This window comes from Bubalus kerabau, chromosome 7, assembly GCF_029407905.1.
Source record: "Bubalus kerabau isolate K-KA32 ecotype Philippines breed swamp buffalo chromosome 7, PCC_UOA_SB_1v2, whole genome shotgun sequence".
In the NCBI taxonomy this organism is placed as follows: Eukaryota; Metazoa; Chordata; class Mammalia; order Artiodactyla; family Bovidae; genus Bubalus; species Bubalus kerabau.
In genome coordinates, this window is record NC_073630.1 from 39,634,637 (window position 1) to 39,659,152 (window position 24,516).

General features: G+C 42.7%; 1 protein-coding gene across 4 annotated transcripts in view; it reads right to left on the reverse strand.

The window, feature by feature from the left end:
• The window catches only part of SEC24D (SEC24 homolog D, COPII coat complex component), a 115,479-nt gene that overhangs the window by 24,433 nt on the left and 66,530 nt on the right, over window positions 1-24,516 (reverse strand). For all 4 annotated transcript variants that reach the window (XM_055588044.1, XM_055588045.1, XM_055588042.1 and 1 more), the window contains exons 9-13: window positions 19,743-19,881; window positions 16,451-16,566; window positions 8,391-8,515; window positions 3,103-3,294; window positions 2,417-2,510 (exon numbers count right to left, since the gene is read on the reverse strand). In XM_055588044.1, the coding sequence (XP_055444019.1) occupies window positions 2,417-2,510; window positions 3,103-3,294; window positions 8,391-8,515; window positions 16,451-16,566; window positions 19,743-19,881 (666 nt within the window). The remainder of the gene's footprint in view (window positions 1-2,416; window positions 2,511-3,102; window positions 3,295-8,390; window positions 8,516-16,450; window positions 16,567-19,742; window positions 19,882-24,516) is intronic.

Here is a 24,516-nt window from a genome sequence, read left to right on the forward strand (position 1 = left end):
CAGTTAGCGAAACTTGGGGTCGGCAACAAGAGAAGCCACTTCAATGAGAGGCCTGCACACCATGAGGGTCGCCCCTGCTCACTGCAACTAGGGCAGCAAAGGCCTAGCACAGCTGAATACACAAATTAAATTAAAAATAAATAAAAGCACAGAATGAGACGTTCAAGCATAGTTCAATGAAAAGCATTCTTAGTCCAAGTGTAATGTGAAGTTGGAAGGGTCAGGTATGCAATTTCCTGGGGAGCTAACTTAATGTGAGGATATTCTGAGAGACTGCAGAATGAGTAGCAATTCTTGATGCTGGTGGTTCCTAAATACAGATAATCAGTAAACTGTGGAGCTGATGAATCAGGATCTCTGGAAGTGGGGCCAAAAAGCTGTAGTTTTAAAAGTACTTGTCCTCTAAACACGTGACTGCACTGATGTGAGGCGGGGCCTGGCTGCCTCGTGGTCCTTCTGCAGCCGCGGAGTCCGTTTCAGGGCTGCGGCTGGGGGACATCCTGCCAGCAGGCACGGGGCAGTAACCGCCACTGACAGCATGTCCAACTCTGTCGTTTTGTAAAGGCAGCTCCTCATTTTCATAGAAAGACAGCTCTTTACCTTCCCCAAAAGGAGCTCATTCTACTTTGTGAGAATAGTGTACTTGTTAACTCTGACTTCTGATTAGTTATATTTAGATGTTTGTTTCTTCTCTTTAAACATCAGTGGAAAGGCATATGTTACTCTAACATTAAAACTGCAAGTATAATATAAAAATAAAAAGGAGATCAGCTGAAATGAATTGGCCTCTGCTAAAGGACAGGCAGCTGAGAACACGGGCAGTGCAGTCAGCGTGGTGCTGAGTGACCTCCAAGAACACCCTGCTCATTAAGAACACAGTGCTTTTCCGTCGTGTATCGTAACAACACACTTTGGACATGTGGAAAGCACGCACACAAACTGCTCCCTACATTTTTCTTTCTAGGATGCTTAGCAGCCTCTAGACCACCTGTGGACTGCAATGTGGAACCCACTGTGACAAGACAGTATTGTTCCCTTTTAGAAAAGATATATGGGGTTGAGCTGGGATGCTGTATGCATATTTTAATGAAGCCTATATTTTCCATTATGGATGAAACTTCCTGTGTGTGTGCACGCCTATCTTTTTAAAAATTTTATTTACTAGCAACTAAAGAAGAGCCACTCTGCTGTCTTAACTAACGATTTACTGGCTTGCGATTCTCCACTCATCTTTCCTCTCAGGCATGCGCATGTGAATATACTGCTACTCCCAGGACGAACTCTTTAGGGTAGAAAGACCTGTAGCGTCATGTATAACTTATCACATATCAGGAAATTTACGTATGAATTTCTAGACACCTTTTTGGAGGAGAGAATAACAACAACTGCAGAACTTTCAAACTGAAACAGATATTTGTCTTTAGCAGTGTGGAATAAAATAGGAATTCCTAAAGTCTTTCTGTAGCCCAAACAATGATCACTGCTGGCTTCCACGGGGTGAAACTTAACATCTCCAAATAGCTTTCGGATATAAAATTTATCTTTAACTTTACATTAAATTAACATGTATTGAGGCTTTTTGAGGGATATCTGCAGGTCTTTGATCTCATCAGTAAATATTATGAAGATCAAAAAACCCAGACAAGCATCTATACTGGAACCAGACTAAAACGTCTGGACACAAAACCTATGTGGAAGTAGTTCATAAACTTAATTCTGTAGGGTTGTTGTTGCTGTTTGTTATTATTGCTAGCCATTTTATTTTAAAAAATTAATTTAAGTGTAACTTTAATAATAAGATTAAAAAACCAATTTCAGGAACTCGCTGTCTAGGCCAAAGGTGACTCCTGTGCTAAGGTAATCATGATTAAGAGTGAAGCACTTTCCAACCATTCCGCCTTCCTAAAATCACTGCCTTTATTACTACGACAATGAGCAGAGTCACTTGGTCCCAGCTTCCCAACCAGAGACGTGCCAGCCCCACACCCGCTGGCATTCGGGAAGGCCCGGCAGCATTTGCTTCTGTCACTGACTGTCACGACTTGGCCCCTGCATGTTTGAAAACCCCAAGGAAGGAGAGAAATGGGGGGTTTTCCTCTTCATATCTGGTAGTTCAGATGTCGTTGCAATAATTTAAAAATAGATCACATAAAGTTCATATGAAAGCCAAAGGGAGGAGCTAAACTGGAAACCCGACAGAATCGGCTGCTCGGATGCTAACAGCACTGGAATGTAAACGCTGGGGGTGAGCTGCGGTCTGGCCATTTCCTCCCGAGATTCGTGGGGAAGTGGGGAACAGCCTCCAGCAAGCTGCATGTTTTAATGAAGGCTGTGTTTTGTTTCATGGATGAAACTTACCGTGTGTGTGTCATTTTTAAAGTTTATTTACTACCAACCAAAAGTGGCTTCTGCTCACCTTTAGGGCTTCCATGCCAGCCTGGATGACAGGGGCAAAGACGGTCTCATTTTCATTAGAGTCTGCAAACATCTCTGGGATCTGATCCAATAAACTGTAAGAAATGAGCAAAAGGCTTTAAATACGTTGCATATTTATAACAAACATCAAGAAGTAACTCACCAACACATCAAGGCTAAAGACATGCAGCGTCTATTTTACACTGAACACCTGGGGGTGAATTTCACAGGTCCCTCCTCAGGATGATATCCTGGCACGGTTTGGCACCAAAATTCATGACTTGGTTGGAAAATTTACAAAAATCACGCTCTTTATAAATGTCACTTTTCTATTTACCACATTTCTGATCTCTTAGACCATGAATTATAGAACAGTGGCTACATCATCAGTGAAAATGCTCACCCATGCACAGGAAATAACTCCTGGGCTGCCTTTCCAGCAAAGAGAAGGGACGGACAGGCTGAGTGTGAGTACTCACACTCACACGGCTGAGTGTGAGAACTAAAACACTCCTCATTTTTAGATACTGGTCTACACTGAGAAGAGACAGACCTAACAGAGAGTTTTATAATCCATGTGTTAAAACCCCCCTTACTAATGACAAAACAAAACATATGTGATTGAATCAAGACATGAACGAACAGACAAGTGATCCAGGTCTAAATTATAAAGCACTTGGTACTTGCTTGTGAATCACAGATTGAGATTCTTGATAGCTGACAAGGAAGCCATCCAACAGAGGAACAAAGACCTCGCTAACGTCGGTCACCACCATCATCTGAGGCTGGGCCAAATTACTCTTCACATTGAAGAAATGCAGCACTTTGTTATACGTGATAAAACCAACTCGAATTGCAGAAGTTTCTTCTTGATCTTCCCTGTGAGAGAGGGGGGAAAAAAAAAGTTTGAGGCTCTTTCATAAATTTATGAGAGAGAGGTTTCTATGAGAAATTCAGTAAGGAATTTAAACTAAATTCAGTAAGGAATTCCATAAAATATATGGAAGATATGTTTAAAGTTTTGTTATCATTTATCAGATGTAGATAATACTGAGTCACAGTGGTGGGGTGGGAGATATTTCAAAACTAAGTAAATTGATAAAGAAAAAAAATTCTCAAAAACCTAGGTAAAAAAAAAAGATAGTGAATTTATTTGTATTTTTCTAACATATTTATTCTCAAGCCATAGCAATTACAAAGTATTCCACCCCCACCATCATAAACAAGCTAGGCTTATTACATTCTTTATAAACAAAGCTCTCAGAAGTCACTAGAGGGTCAGAGTAACAGATGGAATATCTGAAGAGAAACACACATTCAGATGACAAACAAGACAGCTATTTTATCAAGAAAGGACCTGCTCCTCTCCTGTGACTCGTCTTACCCATTCTCAAGACTCAACAGGAGATGGGCTAGATTTTGAAAGTTATATACCATACAATGGAGAAGGAAATGGCAATTCGCTCCACTATTCCTGCCTGGAGAATCCCACGGGCAGAGAAGACTGGCGGGCTACAGTCCTTAGGGTCACAAGAGTTGGACACGACTTGGCGACTAACCCACCATGCCATATAAACAAACACACAGAACAACACGTAAAACAACCACATGTACGGACTGACGATGAAATTACCAGGGAACCGTTTGTGATACTCACAACCAGCCAGTAAAAGCAATACAGGCTACAGAACTGCAACAGAGAGTTTAAAATTTTTGCAGAATCCCAGGACAAGGCTCTGCTCTTCCCGAAAGGAGTATACAGGTATGAATCTTCTCACTCAAGTCTGTACTGAGTAAATTCAGAGTTGAGCGGTCTGGACTCCAGTGTTTTCCTCTTTCTCTTTCCCCCTCCTGCTTCCACACCCCTTTCTAAAATAAGACACCTGGACGCCACTGATGCTCTTACTAATAATCAGCGGTGGACATAACACGGTGCTCAGGGACGGTGTGAAAGCTACAGAACACGGATGCCACTTTCTCTGACCCTTCGATTTCAGTAAAACTTACTCTTCTCAGGGAGCAGCTTGTTTGAAAAAGCTCCTAGTGTGCTCGGTTTGCAAACTTTGCACCTGGCCTGAAGAGTTACTTGAGTCCAAGAGAAAGGGAACTGGAATGATGTGAAGTTCCAGCTGCTGGTCCCACCGTGGACATTCCAGCTTCCTTGATGTTTCAGAAGAGTACAGGCTGACTCTCGACTTTAAACCCTCTTCTATTTTTCTGTTTACTTTGCTGACGGCATTTGCTCTTCACTGTGGCCTTGATAAATGAGGGGGCAGTTGAAATAGATCCTTATAATGTCTTCCAGAAGCACTTGGTAAATGTTTGTATTCTGGACTCTTGCAACATTTTTAGAAATGGGAATCCTTACCTTTTGTAACTACACATACACAGACTCTCTCTCACACACACATCCCCTCCACACCCCAAACTGTATGACCTCAGGCAACCATGACTATACTATGCAGCGTCCATGTTCCCCTCTTCTTTCCCTTTTCGTTAGAATCCTATTCCTCAAGGCCAAGCACAAGTCCTCCTTCCGTGAAACTTCCCCTGACGCCACCAACCAGAACTTAACTTCCTATGACTCCTTCTCAGTTGGCTCTTGGTAGATAGTGTCTTTCAGTTAACATTTCCCGAATCCTTGACTATAAACCAATAAAGGTCAGGGCTCAAGGCTTACGCTCTCTGCTCTGAGGGTCTAGCACACCGTGGGGAATTAGAGGTCTTGTTGAGGACGATTATCATGACGGTGAAACACGTGTTTGGGATGGCAGGTTAGAGCCCAGACTGATAAACTGATTGTATCTTTTCCCAACTTCAGGGGAGTGATGTTGCGTTGGTAGCTTAAAATCAGCCTCCTGGAAGTATTTACACTACAGGAATGAGCAAACAATGCAAATAAAGCCTTTGCTTATTTCAGAGCAGTTTTCCAGCACACCATTGGTTAAGCTCCTATTTCCCAGTGAACCTTGTATTACATAAGAGTAACATGTCCAGCAAATCATGAAGGGTACTTATTCTCTTTTAATAGTTAACTTGGAGTCAGCCAAGGCAAAAGACACAAAAATTATAGAGAAGAATCTGGATTTCTATTCCCCATTGGATTTGGACATTTTTAGTGATGGGAAAAGAGTATCCTGGGATTCATAGGTTCACTTAAATTCTAATTAACATTTTTTATAAATATCTAATCAGGACATCTCACATTATTACAAAATAGTAGGAGTAGTGTTTTTACTGGAACAGTTGTTTTTAAATTTGAGAAACAAAGAACTATGCTAAAATTTTCTTTTTCAGCAGGATAGCTGCCTTGATAAACCATATCCACAAGAAAATGGAATCTGTCTCTCCTTCATATTAATTCTATACAAATTCTGTAAAGTTATAGACAGGATATCATAAAGAACAACGTGGTTTGTTCCCTTTTTCAATGACCCTTTCCCTCAACACTCGCCCCTATTATTATGGAATGAATCTGACAGAGCAACACCGAAGATATCAAGTAACCTGAAGAACTAGAATATTCCAAAATCAAGCATTTTGAACATATTAGCTACACCAGCATTAGACACAAACAACTCAGAAAGAAAGCCAAGAGTTTGGGGTGAATAACAAGTAAAACATTTCAAATCTTTTCTGTCCTTTTCTGGAAAAGTCAGACAGAGAAGTCTGTCACCCTGGCCGTACCAAAGACTCAAATTCAAAGTTCAATAGTAAGGAACGGGCTTTCCCTTCTCAAAAGACTAGCTGAGAGGTGAACATACCTTGGACATTTGTGGTGGTGGTGGTTTAGCTGCTAAGTCACATCCGACTCTTGCAACTCCCTGGACTGTAGCTGCCATGCTCCTCTGTCCGTAGGATTCCCCAGGCAAGAACACTGGAGTGGGTTGCCACTCCCTTCTCCAGGGGATCTTCCTGACCCAGGGATTGAACCCATGTCTCCTGCGTTGCAGGCAGATTCTTTACCACTGAGCCCCCAGGGAAGACCCGACTTAGACATTAACCAAGACTTATTCTAAAGGAGATCAGCCCTGGGATTTCTTTGGAAGGACTGATGCTGAAGCTGAAACTCCAGTACTTTGGCCACCTCATGCGAAGAGTTGACTCATTGGAAAAGAGCCTGATGCTGGGAGGGCTTGGGGGCAGGAGGAGAAGGGGACGACAGAGGATGAGATGGTTGGATGGCATCACTGACTCGATGGATGTGAGTCTGGGTGAACTCCGGGAGCTGGTGATGGACAGGGAGGCCTGGCGTGCTGCGATTCATGGGGTCGCGAAGAGTCGGACACGACTGAACTGAACTGAACTGAATAGTGTAATTTTTTAACTTACATCAATAGGTTATAAGCTTCATATCATTAGTATGCTGAAAAGGCACACGGGGTTGGTGAAGTGACTAGCCATGTGAATAGTCATGTGAGAGTAATTTGAAGCAGTTTGAGAGAAGGGGAGAGAGAGAGACTATTTCCAGAAATCAGAATAGCTTTCACACTCCTCAAGTTTGAAATTCAGATGTAGTATATTAAAGCAGCCCTGTGAGAGGTCTGTGATCAAAGACGTCATTTTCGGCAGAAAGTCCATCCTTGTCAAGTGTCCGTGAGAATGAGGTAACAGAAACTGTAGTCACAACCGCTGGCAGGCAGCAAGGCCTTTTTCTTGCCCCATCTTCATCTTGCTCCAGCTCATTTTTCACTGCAAGATTCAGTTTGAAATCACCTCAGTGTTTTTTTAAACATCCCCACTGCTTTTTCCAAACCATCTTCTTGAGAATATGATGACTTCAGCTTCACAGATACAAACAAAACGACTCCTGGGAGGTCCAGCACCAGCGCTCACTCAGCTGAGCCTCACTCACAGGCACCACAGCCCCAGCCACACGTGGAGCAGAGAGGAGGGGCGCCCGAGCTCTACGGAGCCCTGGGGGCTGTGGACAGCCCAGCCCGCAGAGCACCCTTCCAGGACAGAGGCTGCTGATGTTCAGGGTGTGGGGAGGGGCGGAACAGATTAAGACTGGCGCACACACCAGGTTTCAGACGGTCTTCCACAGCCTCTTTTCTTCCTTAAGCATGCCTTCCTTGCATAAACAAAGGGTTTCTCCCTGCTCCAAGTCTCCTTCCTAGATGCTAGTTCCAATCCTAAACAAGCTAGTTCGCGTACGATAAAACAGTCATGTTTGCTAACACACCTTCCATCCTTCCTTTTATGCACTCCCGCTGCAGTGACAAGACAAGTGATGTTCACTGTGCCCTTAAGTCACAGGTCACAGAGGCAGGAAGGCTGCCGAGGGGCCAGACAGGGAACCAGATGGACAGAAAGAAATTTGACCAAAGAGCCGCAACGGCTGCCATGAGAGGGCAGGCCAGTTTTCCTGTGTCCCTTAGAAATACCTTCCGCACCAGCAACTACCTGTTTCCACCGGAAAATCAGTGTTTTTGAAAAGGGAAAACTGACTGCCACGGCTTTTCCCACCACACTGCTGGGATCTTCCTTACAACTCAGAATGCACTTCTTTAAGATTAGCTGTTGCTTAATTATTCATTTGTTTGTTTGTTTTGGCTGCACCAGGTCTTAGAGACTGCACGTGGGATCTTTGCTCTTTGTTGGGATACATAAGGGCTTTTTTTTCAGTTGCAGCATGCAAACTCTTAGTTGCGACATGTAGTTCCCTGACCAGGGGCTGAACCCGAGCCCCCTGCCTTGGGAACACGGAGTCTTGGTCACTGAGCCACCAGGGAAGTCCCTAGAATGTGTTTTGAATGTTGCTTACTGTGACATTATTTCTTATCAGTTTTGTTTCTTTTTCTTCGTACAAAAGAGCACTCTGACTCTTTAAGAATTATTTGATGCTGTTTAAACAATTATCTAATGTCCCCATTAGCAAAAAATCTCAATGGGCCATTCAGCACTTGTTTGCTGGCCAACAAATTAATTCAGCAATATTGTGTAAGTTACAAAAAGAATGGAAGTTCCCTTACTTTGGAAGTTTCTCCAGCACGGTTTTCAGTTCTTCACATATGAGCTTCACAAGTCCATTCTTGATGTTACTATACGACACATCGATCATGAAGATGAAGGCTGGTGGGTTGGGAGGCTTATTCTTCTACATGAAAGCAAGCAAATCACACACATATAAAGTACATACATTTCATAATCAAATTAAAGCCCCCAGGAACTCTAGAAGGTCATCAGACCTCTCCTTTAATATAACACCTGTGGAATCAAATCACTTTCTGGACCAGTCTCTGCCACTATAAAAAAGATGAAGGCTGTTTATTTTCCAGGCTGTGACCTGAGTCCCACTACTGAAGTAGACAGGATGATGAGAGCTAGCAGAGAAGGCTCACGTTTGCAGGGCTCAGAAGGCCTTACGACCACACCTGCCCAAGGGTGAGTACAGCCTGTGGGGGCCTTGCTTATAACCCTCTCCCTTAGGGGAAGAAACGTGTCTGGAACCCTGGCAAACTGTGCCGTCAACAGTACAAAACTATAATTAGTGTTTGTTTTTGAAACTGAAGTTAAACTTCATAAACTTGTTATATCATCATGTTCAACTCTTCCTTTATAAGCTCTTTAAAGATATGAAATTACATGCAAAAATATAATTGTATACTTAAAAATTTATACTATATTATCAAATACTTACCTGTTCCTTACAGACTTATGGTAAAAAAAAAAAAAGTTTAATACTGGGTCTTTTTTCTATCTGCTTCAAATAATCACTAACATAAAGCAGCTGCTAAATACATTTTGTAGCTTTTGGTCCTTTACTGGCTGGTATTCAAACAGCTCTTAGCAAGGGATTTGTCAGTTGGATTGTACAAAATATTTAGGAAATAGAACCACAGGCAAACGTCTTTTGTGACACTAGAGAATAAAGAATTAAGGCTAATTAAATCTTAACTTTAGGATAAATTAAAAATGTTCTAAATTATATTTTAATTGCTACAATTATAAAATTAGGTGATAATATCTCCCAATTATCTAATTCATCCTATATCCAACTATAGGGTTAGATGTAACATTTCTCTTATAAAAGTCATTTGTTAAAAAAAAAAAGAAGGAAAAAAAATTGCAGGACTTGAAAACTACTAACCTGATTATTTCATAGTTTTGCCACATCCAGAATAAGACCAACAAAGAAATATAAGAACTCTACTGGACTTCCCTGTTTGTAGAGTGGTTAAGAATCTGCCTTGCAGTGCAGATGAGACTAGTTCAATCCCTGGTCGAGGAAGATCCCACGTGCCTCGGGGCAACTAAGGCCGCTCACCGCCGCTGCTGAGCCCAGGCTCCACACGAGAAGGCCGCTCAGCGCAACCAGAGAAAGCCTGACGCCGCAACCAAAACCCAGCATGGCCCCAACTAAAACAAGTCAGAAGAAGAAAGTCACTACTGCTGTCTACGCGAGCAATTTTTATTGCCAGTCTCTCGATTTCCACATAATCTCATTCCTGACATGCTTATGCCAATTTACACAGAATTAAAACAACAGTCATTCCCACTGATTGAACCAAAACCTGTGACCACGCCAAACATGCCCTACCAATTTAACCTTCTCTCCGAAGTTCAGCATCACCAGTTCCCCACTGAATGTCCTCCATTATCTCTAATCTACACATTTCTACGTAATGCATCCCTCTAACTTGTTTTCTGCATCTTCATCTCGGTCACTTTGTGTGTTAGACACTTCAGTCACGTCTGACTCTTTGTGACCCCATGGACTGTGTTCCACCAGGCTCCTCTGTCCATGGGATTCTCCAGGCAAGAGTACTGGAGTGGGTTGCCATGTCCTTCTTCAGGAGATCTTCCCAACCCAGGGATCAAACCCGGTCTCCCACATTGCAGGCAGATTCTTTACCACCTGAGCCGCCTACAGAAAACTAAGACATCACTCCTTTAAGGAACATTGCCTTCCAACAGCTCTATCAATAACATCACTACACATCAACCCAAAGGCTTGGAAACGTGAAATCAGATGTGACACTTCCTTTTCTTTCCATCAAGTTCCATTGATTTATTCTTTCAAAATGCTTCCTTCTCATGTTTTACCCATCCGCCTCTTAGCCACTGGGAAGCATCTCATCTCGGGCCTTAACACCTACACTGGCCCCATCACTGGCTGCCTTCACCCACCACTCCACCTGGGCACCCCGGCGGGCTCTGTCCAGCCAAGCTTAGCAATGGATGAACTCTATAAGCTGGTTTACTGGGTCGTCTTACTAAAACTGCTCTCTTGAAGCTCACAGACCTCCTGGCTGCAAACGACAGTGATCTGAAATAAAATCCAGCTCTCCTCCTCAGTCTCCATCTCTGCAGCTTTCAGCCTGGCAGACCACTTTCCCTTTCTCAGCTGCCGAGGCACAGGGTGTCATTTCCTCTCCCGCTTGTCTGATCTCCTCCTCTGTTTCTCACTTTCTAACCTCCTCCAAAGGACACCTTCCTCGCTCTCCTTATCACATGCTCCAGCACGGAATCTCACTTGCTCATTTTTAAGCAGCACCTATCGGTGACTCACGTTCCCTCCTCAGGGCCTGTTTCCTGAGCTCCCAGCCAGCATTCCAGTCAACTACAGCACAGCACGCCTCCACGGCAAGGCCGCACCAGCACCTTACACTCAAAGTGTAGACAACACTTCTCCCACTCCGGCTAATCTTCCATAAGGAACTTACAGAAAGCATGATCCTCTCAAACAATCTGGGCTTTACATCACTCTTTCTCTCTGGAACTGTCTACCTCCCTTACCAGCCACACGGAGTTAACTGTGAAGCCTCTATGGCTTGTTCTAGTTCCAGTAACCAAATTTGGACCCTCATTTTCTTTCCTTTTAAAATTATTTTCAATAGTGGTAAAACAGAAAATAATCTACCATCTTAACCATCTGGGCTTCCTTGATGGCTCCGTGGTAAAGAATCTGCCTGCTACTGCAGGAGACACTGGAGACTTGGGTTTGATCCCTGGGTGGGGAAGATCCCCTGCAGCAGGAAATGGCACCCCACTCCAGTGTTCTTGCCTGGAAAATTCCATGGACAGAGGAGCCTGGCAGAGTACAGTCGATGGAGTCACAAGAGTTGGACACAGCTTAGCGACTAAACAAGAACAGCCGCCATCTTCAAGTGTGAATTCTGTGCCGTCAGCACACTCACACTGTTGTGCAACTGCCGCCCCCACCCATCTCTAGCACGCGGAACGGAAACTTCATACCACCCCACTCAGGGTGCCGCATTAAACAATCGTTTACCATCCCCCCGCCCCCGTCCCTGTGAACCACTTTTCTACATTTCTAATCTCTGTCTCTATGAGTTGAACTACTCTAGGTAATTCATATAAGTAAAATCATACAGTATTTGTCATTTATGCGACTGGCTTCTCTAAGCATAATGGCCTAAACATTCATCCATGTTAAAGCATGGGTCAGAATTCCCTTTGTTTCTCAGGCTCGCTAATTCTGCATGGTATGTACATACCACATTTCGTTCATCCATTCACCCATCTCTGGATACCTGGGTTGCTTCCAGCTTTTGGCTATTGTGACTAATGCTGTTATGAACACAGATGTACAGATCTCTCTCTGAGACTCTCTTTTCAATTATTTTGGGAATATACCCAGAAGTGGAATTGCTGGACCATTTGGCAGTTCAATTTTTAATTTTTTTTTTTTTTTCTGAGGAACTGCTAAATGACCCTCATTTTCTCTTGCATGTTAACTGGTTAACTACTACATTCACCAATCTCCCTCCTCTCAGGACATGGACTGCTGTCAGAATAAACCACCCAGGCACAATACAAACCCCAGTGCTGCTCCCCTGAGGACAGGCAGCCTACCGAGCCCCCAGTTGGGCACAGAGCCTGGTCGGAAGGGCGCTCAGTGCTGCGCAAAAGGCGTAGATGGGTGGGTGGGTTAACAGCAACAGCTCCCTCTCAGCCTTTGACTGTCTTCATGGCCTACTGAATTAATAAAATTCTTCAATGGCCTGGCATTTGAAACTCCCCATAATACTCATTCAGCAAACACATATAAAAGCCTAAGAGATCAAAGCTATGCCAAGCCTAGTGGAACATAAAAGGACGGTCTGGTCTCAAAACAACTTCCCAGCTTTACTTCCTAACATGCCCCAAAACACATTCCTCCAGTTTAAGTGTTTGCCATTTTCAAAACATTTTCTATCCAGAAGTCACAACCTAGTAGGCCTGGGCCAAGAAAAATATTTCCTTGGCGGGAAAAACTATTTTGTTTGGCATAGTGTTTTTTAAAAATATTTGAATGTGACTGTGTTTTGGGGAACAGAGGAATATACTCTCCAATTATTCTAGTGCCTCTACCAGGGCCCCACTGTTCATCTACAAAGCCCCCCCTCACCCCCAAAAGTGCTAACTGGCTTCAGTCGAGTGGACTCTGTGCGACCCTACGGACTGTAGCCTGCCAGGCTCCTCTCTCCATGGGATTCTCCCAGCAAGCGTGCTGGAGTGGGCTGCCCAAAGGACTTGGAGTGAGCTGCACATACCCCTGAGAAGCTGCTTCTGCTCACCACTTAGCTTCCCCTTCCGTTTTCACATGTCCATCCTCTGCTCAAATGGCACTTACTTTTTAAAGCCCTTCTTCAATCCTCTCCAAATCAGAAATGATTGCTCATCTGTTTTCTCATGGCACTCTGATTATTCTACTCTTGTAGCATTTCCATTTGGATTTATAATTATGTACTTTTCTTATCAGGTCTCTATGCATGGGAAGGACTGAGACTGGGTTCATATCCTTGCTAGTTTTGGAACTACAACCAATGAGCCTTGGACATACTAGGTATAAAACAAATGTCAAAGTGAACAAAAATTAAATGGAGAAACTACATTAAAAAAAACAAAACAACTAGTTTGGAATGAAAGTTTACCTTCCAGATACACTATATGCATAGATAGATATATTCCGTAAACTTTGAGGTAAAAAACTTCCAGTTAAGAGACAGAGCTGGGTCTTTTTTTCTAGCAAAACTCCACGGTGATTTTGGTAAACAGATGCCAACATATCCACAGCACACAGAGAGGGAACAGGGGCTGTGTGGTCACACAGACGTGGTTTCCGGTCTGGCCCCGTCATTTTTTATATGTATGGCCTGAGGTCAGCACTTTTCTCTAAGCCTGTTTCCCCACATCATGGTGGTAACTAACCGCACGAGTTCACTGGAAGAACTACGCAATACAATACAGAGAAAGCACGTAGCACAGAGCATCACATGCGGTGAATGCTCAATGAGCGCTGATTTCATTATCTACAGTTGGCATTAAGATAAACTAAATTGAATAGTAAAAATGTGATTTTGTAATTCTCCTTTAAGTTTGTATGCTGTTAAAAAATACACATACAAATTATAAAGATTTTTTTTTAAATGTGGACCGTTTTTTAACATCTTTATTAACTTTGTTACAATACTGCTTCTGTTTTTTTATGTTTTGGTTTTGGGCCCTGAGGCATGTAGAATCTTTAGCCCCCTTACCAGGAACTGACCCACACACCTCCTGCATTGGAAGGCGAAGTCTTAACCACCGAACCGCCAGGGAAGTCACACACAAATTAAATACGCTCTTTTTCATCATCCAAATTCCTAAGGCACCTCATTATTATACTTCATTTACATTTTAAGTTATAATTAAATTTTAAGATATTAAGAGTATCTTTTTATTATAAAAGGAACATTAAGCTTATTTAAAAAAAAAACCCTTAGAAATGTACAGTTTTTATTTGGTTCCTTGCCTGCTGTGTGAGATTTCCCATCAATTAGATGTCTGGAGCATTTCCACATAGCAGAGTTTGAAGATACTGACTTTTGTTCCCAGAAATAGATTTGACTCCCTGCCTAGGTTTCTACTAAAAAAGCAGAAAATCAAGATAATTTAGCCTTTTTGGCAGAGAACTGGAAACTCGGAGCATAGTTAGATTTATACTCCAGCTGCAAAGATCAGTGAATAAATTTTCTGTCACTAGGTTACAATAGCTTTATTTAATTAGAACTTCAAATGTTTCTGTTCCGCCTAATCCTTTTCCTTCAGTCAGTAACTGTTAAAGGACACATGAACTGTCCAAAAGAAACTGATACTCTAGGACATCTTTTTTGTGTGAAATAAATCATTTGTACCAAAACATGTTTTTACGTTTCCCCTGAATATGTTCCAATGTTACACTTAAAACTAATACAGCATGAACTCTTCTTTGATAACGAGGTCTATGTCATGCAGTGAAAAACTCAGATAACACTAAAATAAATGAAAAAGGCATATTAATTGGAAAACATTTTTAAATTCACTCAGTTGAAAAAACTTCCAGTTAGGAACAATGTTCTTTGTAATTTTTACTCAACACAACGTGGGCTGGCCCCCTAGTGAACATCTAGGGAAGAGGTCTGTGGGTCAGAGGCCGTTTCCTGAGGACTGGGCCCTCGGGAGCACTCCTTTTTGGAAGGGGAAGTAAGTCAGAATGACTCTGTTTCTTCAAGTCTACACATAGCACTTCAGATACAAGCTGAAACTTGAAGTGACATCCAAGAAGATGTTTTCAAACCACTAAAGAATTTTAAAGACCTGCAAGATACCCATCATGATGTCACTATCACTAGGAGGCTGGAGAAGGGAAACAGCTGCTCCTGGGGGTAGGGGCACACTTGCAAATTCCTTTACGCGTCCCCTGACTCACTTGCCCACCCGTCTGCACGCACTGATCAGCTGCCTACCCCGTGGCAGGAACTGCGGTAGCTGCCGTAAAGACAGCTAGGATAGGGCCTACCTGGTGGTCCAGTGGTTAAGAATCCACCTGCCAGGGCAGGGAACCTGGGCTCAATCCCTGGTCTGGGAAGATCCCACATGCCACAAAGCAACTAAACCCGTGTGCCCCAAGCACTGAAGCTCACGTGCCCAGAGCCTGGGCTCGCAACAGAGAAGCCAGCACAGTGAGGAGCCCTCACACCCGGACTGGAGAGTGGCACCCACTCCCCACAACTAGAGAACGCCTGCGAGCAACGAAGACTCAGCGCAGCCAGACATCAATCAATCAAATTCAAAAAAGCTAATATATTAAAAAAAAACAGAGGGAGGACAAGATTCTTGTTCCCAATGATATCAGAATCTAGGAAGAGGGAAAACATAGGAAGATTAAAATTCTATGGGGATAACTGCTAAAACAGATACACGGACCAAATTATGTGGACGACAAATCAGAACATTTAGTAAATAACAACCACGATGAAGTCAGAGGGAGTCAGATGAAGTCAGAGAGACCCTCACATAGAATAAAATTTCAGCCAGAGATTAGAGAATAAGTAGGAATTTGCTGGGTGGGATATGTAGAGCTGTAACAGGAGGATGAAAATGCAGTCAGGTCAAAAGAACATCTTCGATACAAGCATGGAGTTGAGCAGAGGAGTGATCCTTTCAGAGTATGGGAGCCAGAGTTTTGTACAATTGAAGATGCAGCTGAGGTGGGAGCTAATGGTCTTATAAGGAAACAAACTTTTGAATTTAACTTTTTAGACTGAGGCAGTAGGAGGAGTCTCACAGTTATATTTTAAAGCAAGGAAGCCAGAGGACAGGATCCCGGGCTGCTGAAATAATCTAAGGGCGATTCTGAGAGCCTGACTGACTGTGGTGCCAGCGGGAGTGGAGAAGAGAGCCAGAGAAACACGTCAGTAGTCTTGCTGACCATGCTGGCTGACCTTCAGCCTGAGAAGGGAGATTCTCTGGGGATGACTGACAAAGCAAATAGGGCAGAGGTGCTGTAGGGAACTGCTGCATTGAGGACCTAGCATATTCTCTCTTAAAGGGACATAAAAATGAAATTATTATTTTTTTCTTCCTGTCATTGCAGTGGATAGTCTGACTGTTTAATCACATTAACAGCCTAGACGGCTTGATCTGTGTCTTAGGGATTTCTACTTCCCCATGGCACCACTCAAATGCTTTGGTTGTGAATTAAGAGTCAGTTCATTAAACATGAAAGTTATTCACTTGCATCTGATAGCCATATATAAACACTGGAAGTCCTGGGAGCACTTACCCTGCAGTAATCCAAAGTAGCAACATATTCATACGATCCTAGCGATAACTCTGGCTTCTCATAGTGGTCCAGTCTTCTTCCAATGTGGTCCAGATGTTGGAAATAGAATGGTGGAACTAATAAAAACAAAATAGGAAAGGGAATCTTTTGTTTTTACAACACAGACAATTTAGTAAGTTCTCAAAGTTTATTATGGGAGGAAAGGAGTTAGTATGAGGGAAAAAAAGAATTTTAAAGCTGGAATGTAGCATATTCCAAAAATCCACTAGTCTTTCTTTCCAGTCTTGGAAAGAATGAGGGTTTTCTAAAATATCTTCCTGACCCTTCTGCAAGTTACTGATGACAAAGAACATTAATGGTCTGGATCATTACAGAGAAACAGCAGATAAAAGCACGGGAGTTTTTAAATTGTCACAACCAAAAGTTAATTCTCCCTATTTAATTACCTTTTCTCAAAGGAATTCTAACTTTTTAAACTATTTAAATTTTCAATATCCCAGCAAACTTACATTGGTTATTTGGACTATACTATTAGCTCTAATGTTTATTATCTTTTAATCAGAGATGTCTTCAGCCATGGGGAGTTTGCACGGTAATCTTTAACGTCTGGGCTTCAGAGTGGAGACGATTACTGTATTAGGGAAAGACTACACCATGAGATCTCAGCTGAGGAACTCTTAATTTGATTCAAATGTCTAAGAAGGTTAGTTCTGGCAAAGCCCTGGAAGTCATCCAGTAGGACAGGAACACTTATGACTCACACACTGAACTCTTGGACAAATATGGCCTGGTATCTCTGTGCAAACGAACTCTACTGCCTCAAGAAGAACAGGGCTGGCTGTTAAACCACTGACAAAAGAAGTACTTAGAGTAACTAGCTATGCTCTGGTTTTAAGCATTTCATAAAGAAAAACATTTTCATTTGTAAAACCATGTAACTAATGACTTGTTTTAAAACCAATAACTCAGTATTCTTTATTTTTAGTTATGAACTAGCATATGGGTTGGGCTTCCCTGGTGGCTCAGCTGGTAAAGAATCTGTCCCCAATGTGGGAGACCTGGGTTCGATCCCTGGGTTGGGAAGATCCCCTGGAGAAGGGAAAGGCTACCCATTCCAGTATTCTGGCCTGGAGAATTCCATGGACTGTAGAGTCCATGGGGTTGCAAAGAGTCAGACACGACTGAGCGACTTTCACTATCGTTAGCACATGGGTTCCAACAGGACTGTTTTATTAGTTTGGACGTAAGAAAATAGTCACTAAGGCTTGCTTTATTTTTTTCTCTATTTTCTTACTATATTGTGGCCATTTCTTTTTAAACAAGTTTTATAAGATTCACTTGTACATAGGGATCTGTGAACTTGGAAAATTCAGTGTTTTGCAAAGATTGTGGAAGTGGGAAGCTGACAGTCTCAGCTAAGAAGGCTGTGACAGCCTTAAACTGCTCTTTTGTTATGTTTAACATGCTCAGTTACTTAGTCGTGTCCGACTCTTTGAAACCCCGTGGACTGCAGCCTGTCAGGCTCCTCTATCCATGGAATTTTCCAGGCGAGAATAGATGAGATGGATAATGCGGCACCAGCTGTTCCAGGATGTATGGATGGTACTTTCTGTACACTTTCTAGAATTTATTTTTATTCACACATCTACATGTAATTGGTAAAAAAAATTCCCCTTAAAATCAATTAGCTTTGTATTTGTTAGCATTTAATATTATCTGTCATGTTTTATAAACCAGATTCAAGTCCCCCCATAAATTACACACGGCCATGTGACACTCGTCTTCCTGCATGTCTTTGGCCTCAAGTTCTTTTGACTGAGAGAGAATCTCTGACGTTTTGAAAGAAAACAGAGTGAAACCATTTGACCGTGCCTGCAAGGTTCTAACAAACCTTTGCCTTCTCTAAACCTAAATGAAGAATGCAGGTACCAATGACATCTAAGGGGGTCTGGCTTTCTTGCAGAAACAAATATTGGAATCTAGTATTTTTGCCAACAAAGGTCCATATAGTCAAAGCTACAGTTTTTCCAGTAGTCATGTATGGATGTGAGAGTTGGATCATAAAGAAAGCTGACTGCCAAAGAATTTATGCTTTTGAACTGTGGTGTTGAAGAAGACTTGAGAATCCCTTGGACAGCAAGCAGATGAAACCAGTCAGTCCTAAAGGAAATCAACCCTGAGTATTCACTGAAAGGACTGATGCTCAAGCTCTAATGCTGTAGCCACCTGATGCGAAAAGCAGACTCATTGGAAAAGACCCTGATGCTGGGAAAGACTGAAGGCAATAGAAGGGGGTGACAGAGGATGAGATGGTTGGATGGCATCACTGACTCAATGGACCTAAGTCTGAGCAAACTCAAGGAGACAGTGAAGGACAGGCAAGCCTGGCGTGCTGCAGTCCATAGGATCGCAGAGTCAGGCACAACTTAGCATCTGAACAACAACAAGAATATGAACAACCCTATTAGAAAATGAACTCAGCAGCTTCTTAGGAGTGGACACCAGAGGCATTCCCTCGGGTGTAGAAATACAAGAACTTTGTGTGTTTTTCCTCTACCAGGAAGCGGCAGGGCCTTTTAAGGCTTCACGCTGACACTTTGGGATTGAGGCCAGAGAAAACAAAGATCCTACATGCTCTCTCTACGTAGATGGATCCTCGATGGATTTCTGATCACCTTGCGAAGAAAGTTGAGGGCTTGAGTGAACGTGCTGGGAATCCGATGACCTTGTGCAGGCGTGGCGAAAATGCTCCAGGAGAGGCCTCTGCCATCTCCTGACGTTTTCTCCCAACACTAAAGCACTTGGAAGCGTGTGCTCACAGGGTTCCTGAAAAGCAGGTCCCAGGGTTGTGTAGGATTTGGTTGCAGATTTCATGAAGCACGCGCGATGGAATAAGACCTTCCTTAGAAAGAGCAGGAAAGGCAGAGAACCAGCGGAGCCTGCTCGCACTGGTATACCCACTGTGTGCGGGACAGGTGCCACCGCCGCTGCAGGGCGAGAGACCTCCCAGGGGCCAGGGGCCCGTCCTCGAGACTAGGCTGGGAACCAAGATCCCACGCCCCAGCACGGGGCTCTTAAAGGTCTTTTTGAGGAGGCCTCATTCTGTCAGTCTCCTGCACTGGGGGCTGGGCGAAGTCATGGGCTGTGTGAAGGGTGTGAGTGCACAAGGAGGCCAGCGTTGCTCCCCCAGCAGAGCATGCCCTCGAGCCGAGAGGTCATGGAGGTGATGACGCAGGCCGGAAACCGCCGAGGGAGCAGCCGGGCTCTCAGAGCCGCCGCGGGCACCACTCACCGTCATTCACGCAGCTGCAGAAGCCACACTGGTACCTCCGCCCTCCTTCGATGAACTGCATGAACGGGCACATGTAGGCTTTGCACCTGTTGCATCTGACTGGTCCAGCCTCGCCATGGTTTACCAGGTAGAGGGGCGTCTACAGGAAGCAAGCAGAAGTAAAATCACGTGGGCACGGGGTCTCCAGGTTTCTTCAGAAGTCCTACAATTGTAGTCACTGAAATGCGAAAACTCCGGACTCATTAAGGAACTCAACTCAGTGTCCACCAGGGGAGTAAGGACGCCTCTCTTGAGACTGTGTGGAATTCAAGGTAATGCCCAAACAAAAACTACTTTAAATGCATGTCTACTGTATAAATATATTTGTACATTTATGTATATGTGTATTTACCAATGCGTGTGAAGACAGAAAGAGAAAAATAAAACACAGGAATGGTACCCAGAATATTCATTGGAAGAACTGATGATGAAGCTGAAACTCCATCACTTTGGACACCTGATGCAAAGAGCCAACTCATTGGAAAAGACCCAGATGCTGGGAAAGATTGAAGGCAGGAGGAGAAGGGGGCGACAGAAGATTAGATGGTTGGATGGCATCACCGACTCAATGGACATGAGTCTGAGCAAACTCCGGGAGACAGTGAAGTACAGGAAAGCCTGGAGTGCTACAGTCCATGGGGGTGCTAAGAGTTGGACACAACTTAGCGACTAAACAACAATAATGCTTAATAAAGCTTATGTTGAAAACGTCCTGGATACCATGTATCACATATCTTGCTAAGTTTGTTCATTAATTATAAATAAAGAAGGGAACTAGATCTGATTTTAAAATCACTAGTTTGCACATCGGCATACTGCTTAGATAATTCCACCCAATACACAGAATGTTTCTTCAAAACAGCAACTCTCAGAAGAAATCTGCAGTGGTGTTCACTTATTTAGGCAAGGAGGCGGATCCTGCCTTTTCCATTTCTTTATCCCATGATGAGATGTCTCATGAAGGAAGTACTCTTGATGCAGCAGGTCATGCTTTGCCAGAACAAAAAGAATAAATATTTCTACGGCTTCTTCCTTATAAACATGTGTCGAACCCGTTACACGTCCTTTACAGCTTGAAAGCGAAAAAGCTCAGCGTTGGAAGTCTGCCTTATTTCTCAGCACTTCCAGCTTTCAGAACAAAACCACAAAGATTCTTCTTGTTTTTATAAATTTCCTTAAAGATAACATTTCTAGAAAAGCTTGACAATACAGGGTTTGGCACATCAACTAAGTTTTTCTTTAAAGAAACAGATGTAAATAAAGCAGACTTCTGCTTAATGGAGACTTGAAGAGCAGGAAGAAGGTGGCAATGAGGTGAGGTCATAAGGCCATTTTCTGCCATTTTCTTAGAGAAGAAAAGAGAGAGAGAGAAGAGATCTACAGTCTGTCCCTAACCAGATGTCCAATGTGGAAGCTAATCTGCTGAGGTTTCAGAAAGGAGTTTTGAGACCTCAGAGCAGGAAAAAAACAGATGGTATGATACATAAAAGAATCAGGGAAAGGATACAAAATACATTCAGAATCACTAGGCACTGTCCTCTCCCACCTCTTGCTTCAAGGAAGCCAGGAGATGGATTGAATTTTCCTGTTTCTGGTCTCTCCTGGTCTGTAGCATGGGTATGGCTTTGGTGTCCGATTGGTCAGGTTGTGAGAAGGATTCAATGAAGAAAAAGTGAAAGTGTTAGTCTCTCAGTTGTGTCTGACTCTGCCATCCCATGGACTGTAGTCCACCAGGCTCCTCCGTCCAAGGAATCCTCCAGCAAGAATACTTCTCCAGGAGATCTTCCCGACCCAGGGATCGAACCCAGGTGTTCTGCACTGCAGCCAGATTCTTCACCATCTGAGCCACCAGGGAAGCCCCATACAATTAGGAGGCCTTGTGCAATGTAGAGTATTAAGCCTGGCATAAAATTATTGGATAAAAAGTATCTAACTGTTGTTGTTATATCTGTACAGAACAACCTTTCCTCTCTTAAAACCACTCATCTCAAGAGTGTGTGTATATTTAATAGGAGGGTTAGAGTTTGATAAGTTTGAGATAGGCTTGAGTTTCTAAAGGCATTTATTCATAAATATTTAAATTAGCTAATTTGTTACTATGAAATGGTATTGTAAAAATGATTTAGAAGACAGGGAATCCACCTTTCAGGAGATTTTGATACCATCTGATGGTTAAAAAAGTTGAGAGGCACACTAGATTTTTAAATTGTTCTATGAGTTTGATTTGCATACACATGTGCTTTGCTTAGTCACTCATTTCCGACGCTATGCAACCCCACAGTCTGTAGTCTTCCAGGCTCCTCTGTCCATGGGGGTTCTCCAGGCAAGAATGCTGGAGTGGGTCACCATGCCCTCCTCAAGAGGATCTTCCCAACCCAGGGATCAAATCCATGCCTCCTGCATTGCAGGACTCTTTACTATCTGAGCCACCAGGGAAGTCCTTGCAGACACTCAAGGAATGCATACTATATATGCATTCAAACACAGACCCATACAACACTTTCTCATCTACACTGTTTGAAAGGCATAAAGTGATGGATGTGTGTTGTCTTCAACTAGAAATAATAAGAAATAATCTGAGGGGAACAAAAGGGAAGCAAATGAAAATATGACAGACGTACACTTATAGCTGATTCACGCTGTACAGCAGAAACTAACACAACACTGTAAAGCAGTTATACTCCAATTAAAAAAAAAGGTACGGTCGATGAGTGCAGAATCAGAAGTGAAAGACAACAAAAATGTAATGATAAGGTAGCTTTTTTCCAGGTCAAAAACCCAGTCATCAGTCATTCTCTGGGCGCTGCTGAGTTCTACGGCCTCCACCTCAGAGATGAGGAGCTGCTTTCAAGAGTTACACCAGGGTTGAAGCCTGCAACATACATAAACTCCAGCCAAGTGTACTTCTCTCATTCCTTTATCATTTTCAAAGAGTTCAAAGTCTATCATGAATTCGCTGAGACACTTTAGGAAAAGGGTCTTTGCTAGACAAAGCAGAGGTAATGGAAATTAACCTTATTTTTCCTGATGTGATTTACTCAAAGGCAAGCCCAACCAAAAATTACTGTGAAATTGTCGGCAGCTACCATCTAAGCATTCCAGTCCGGGCAGATTCAAACTTGCAGAACTGAAAATGAATGTCTCGTCACAAACTGGAATTGAGTAATGATTGTATCGAGGCTGTGAAACACGCGTGCATTTTTTTTTTCAATTTTCACTCTTTTGGAAACTGAATGATGGATAGGTAAGAGAAGGACTGCAGACAACTGAGGTGACGGTAAAGAATGTTAAAAGCTTTTAGACTGTTTACATTTTCTCTCTGGGCACCGGCACAAGGGTTTCCACATCACACTGTCTTGCTTCATGTCTCTCAGGCTGTGCTGAAAGCCATCAGGGACTTTCTTTGCTTTCTCCAGATGTCTGCTTATCTGCTCTACAGTAGCATGCATGAGCTCATAAACAGCTAATCTCACTTGTATTCTCAGTTCAACTTTAGTGTATACAGCTTAAAAAAATATCAAATTACTTTCCAAAAAGTCCTAAGTTTCTTTTTTCTTCTTCTTAATAAGGACATTATATTACACTTACCTCAGAAATATTTTCAGATTTGCAATTTTGTTTATATGTGTGTTTTTTACTCTTTTGGCCTCTAGTATATTCCTGCCTGCTCTTTCTTTTCTGTTCTTTTCTTAAATGGAAAAAAGTGAAGGGATGGGGAGCCTCACTCGAAAACCCTCATTTGGCTCTTCTTGGCTCTGGTCCTGTGTGGCCTGAGTTTATATAACACGAAACTGATGGTGATGCTGGGGAAAGAAAGACAGAGGAGAATAGTATCTGAACCCCTAGTTTGTCGTTTTGATCTACCAGGGTTATGCCAAATGCTTTATTGGTACTAATTTTAACTAAGATCCTTTAGTTGAATAAAAGGTATCTCCTTTGTATGCATATATAACACCACAGTCCATTTGGACCACAAGAAAGAATATAATTCATGGGGAAGTGAGGTTCAGCGTTAAAAGTTTTGAATACTATTCCATGTAAAAGGAGTAGACAACAAAATGTGTTGATCAAAAACTCCTTGGCACTGCTAGTACAACTTTTAAAGTTTTCCTATATTTATATATCATCAGTTTCCAAGCGTTCCTGCCATTCCCTCTAACATCTGTACGTTCAGTGCCGGGTGTGCGGTGTGCCTTGATGGGGTATACAGGCCAATGTTATTAAACACATAAACGTGTAATTAAAAGAGCAATGCAGAAGCAGAAAGACTACTTGGGAAATCATCATTAATAAAAGCAACATTAAAGTATTCACAGATTGTAACCTAAAACGACAACAACAAAAATAAATGCTCAAAGAAATGAAGCACGACCGAGAAAGATCCAACATGAAGAATTTTGATTAAGTTTATGGCCTAGGTACTTTTGTTTTGGCATCTCTATAACCAAAGTCTGAATACACAAGTCTTTCCATACAGACTCTTTGTTTTAGCAAAGTGATAAATAACAGAAGGTAGCTATTATAGCTGCCTAAACCTTTAAGCTGCCTATGAAAAAGTGAAAGTCACTCAGTCGTGTCTGACTCCTTGCGACCCCGTGAACTATACATATACAGTCCATGGAATTCTCCAGGCCAGTATACTGGAATGGGTTGCCATGCTGTCCTCCAGGGGATCTTCCCGACCCAGGGATCGAATCCAGGTATCTTGCATTGCAGGCAGATTCTTTACCAGCTG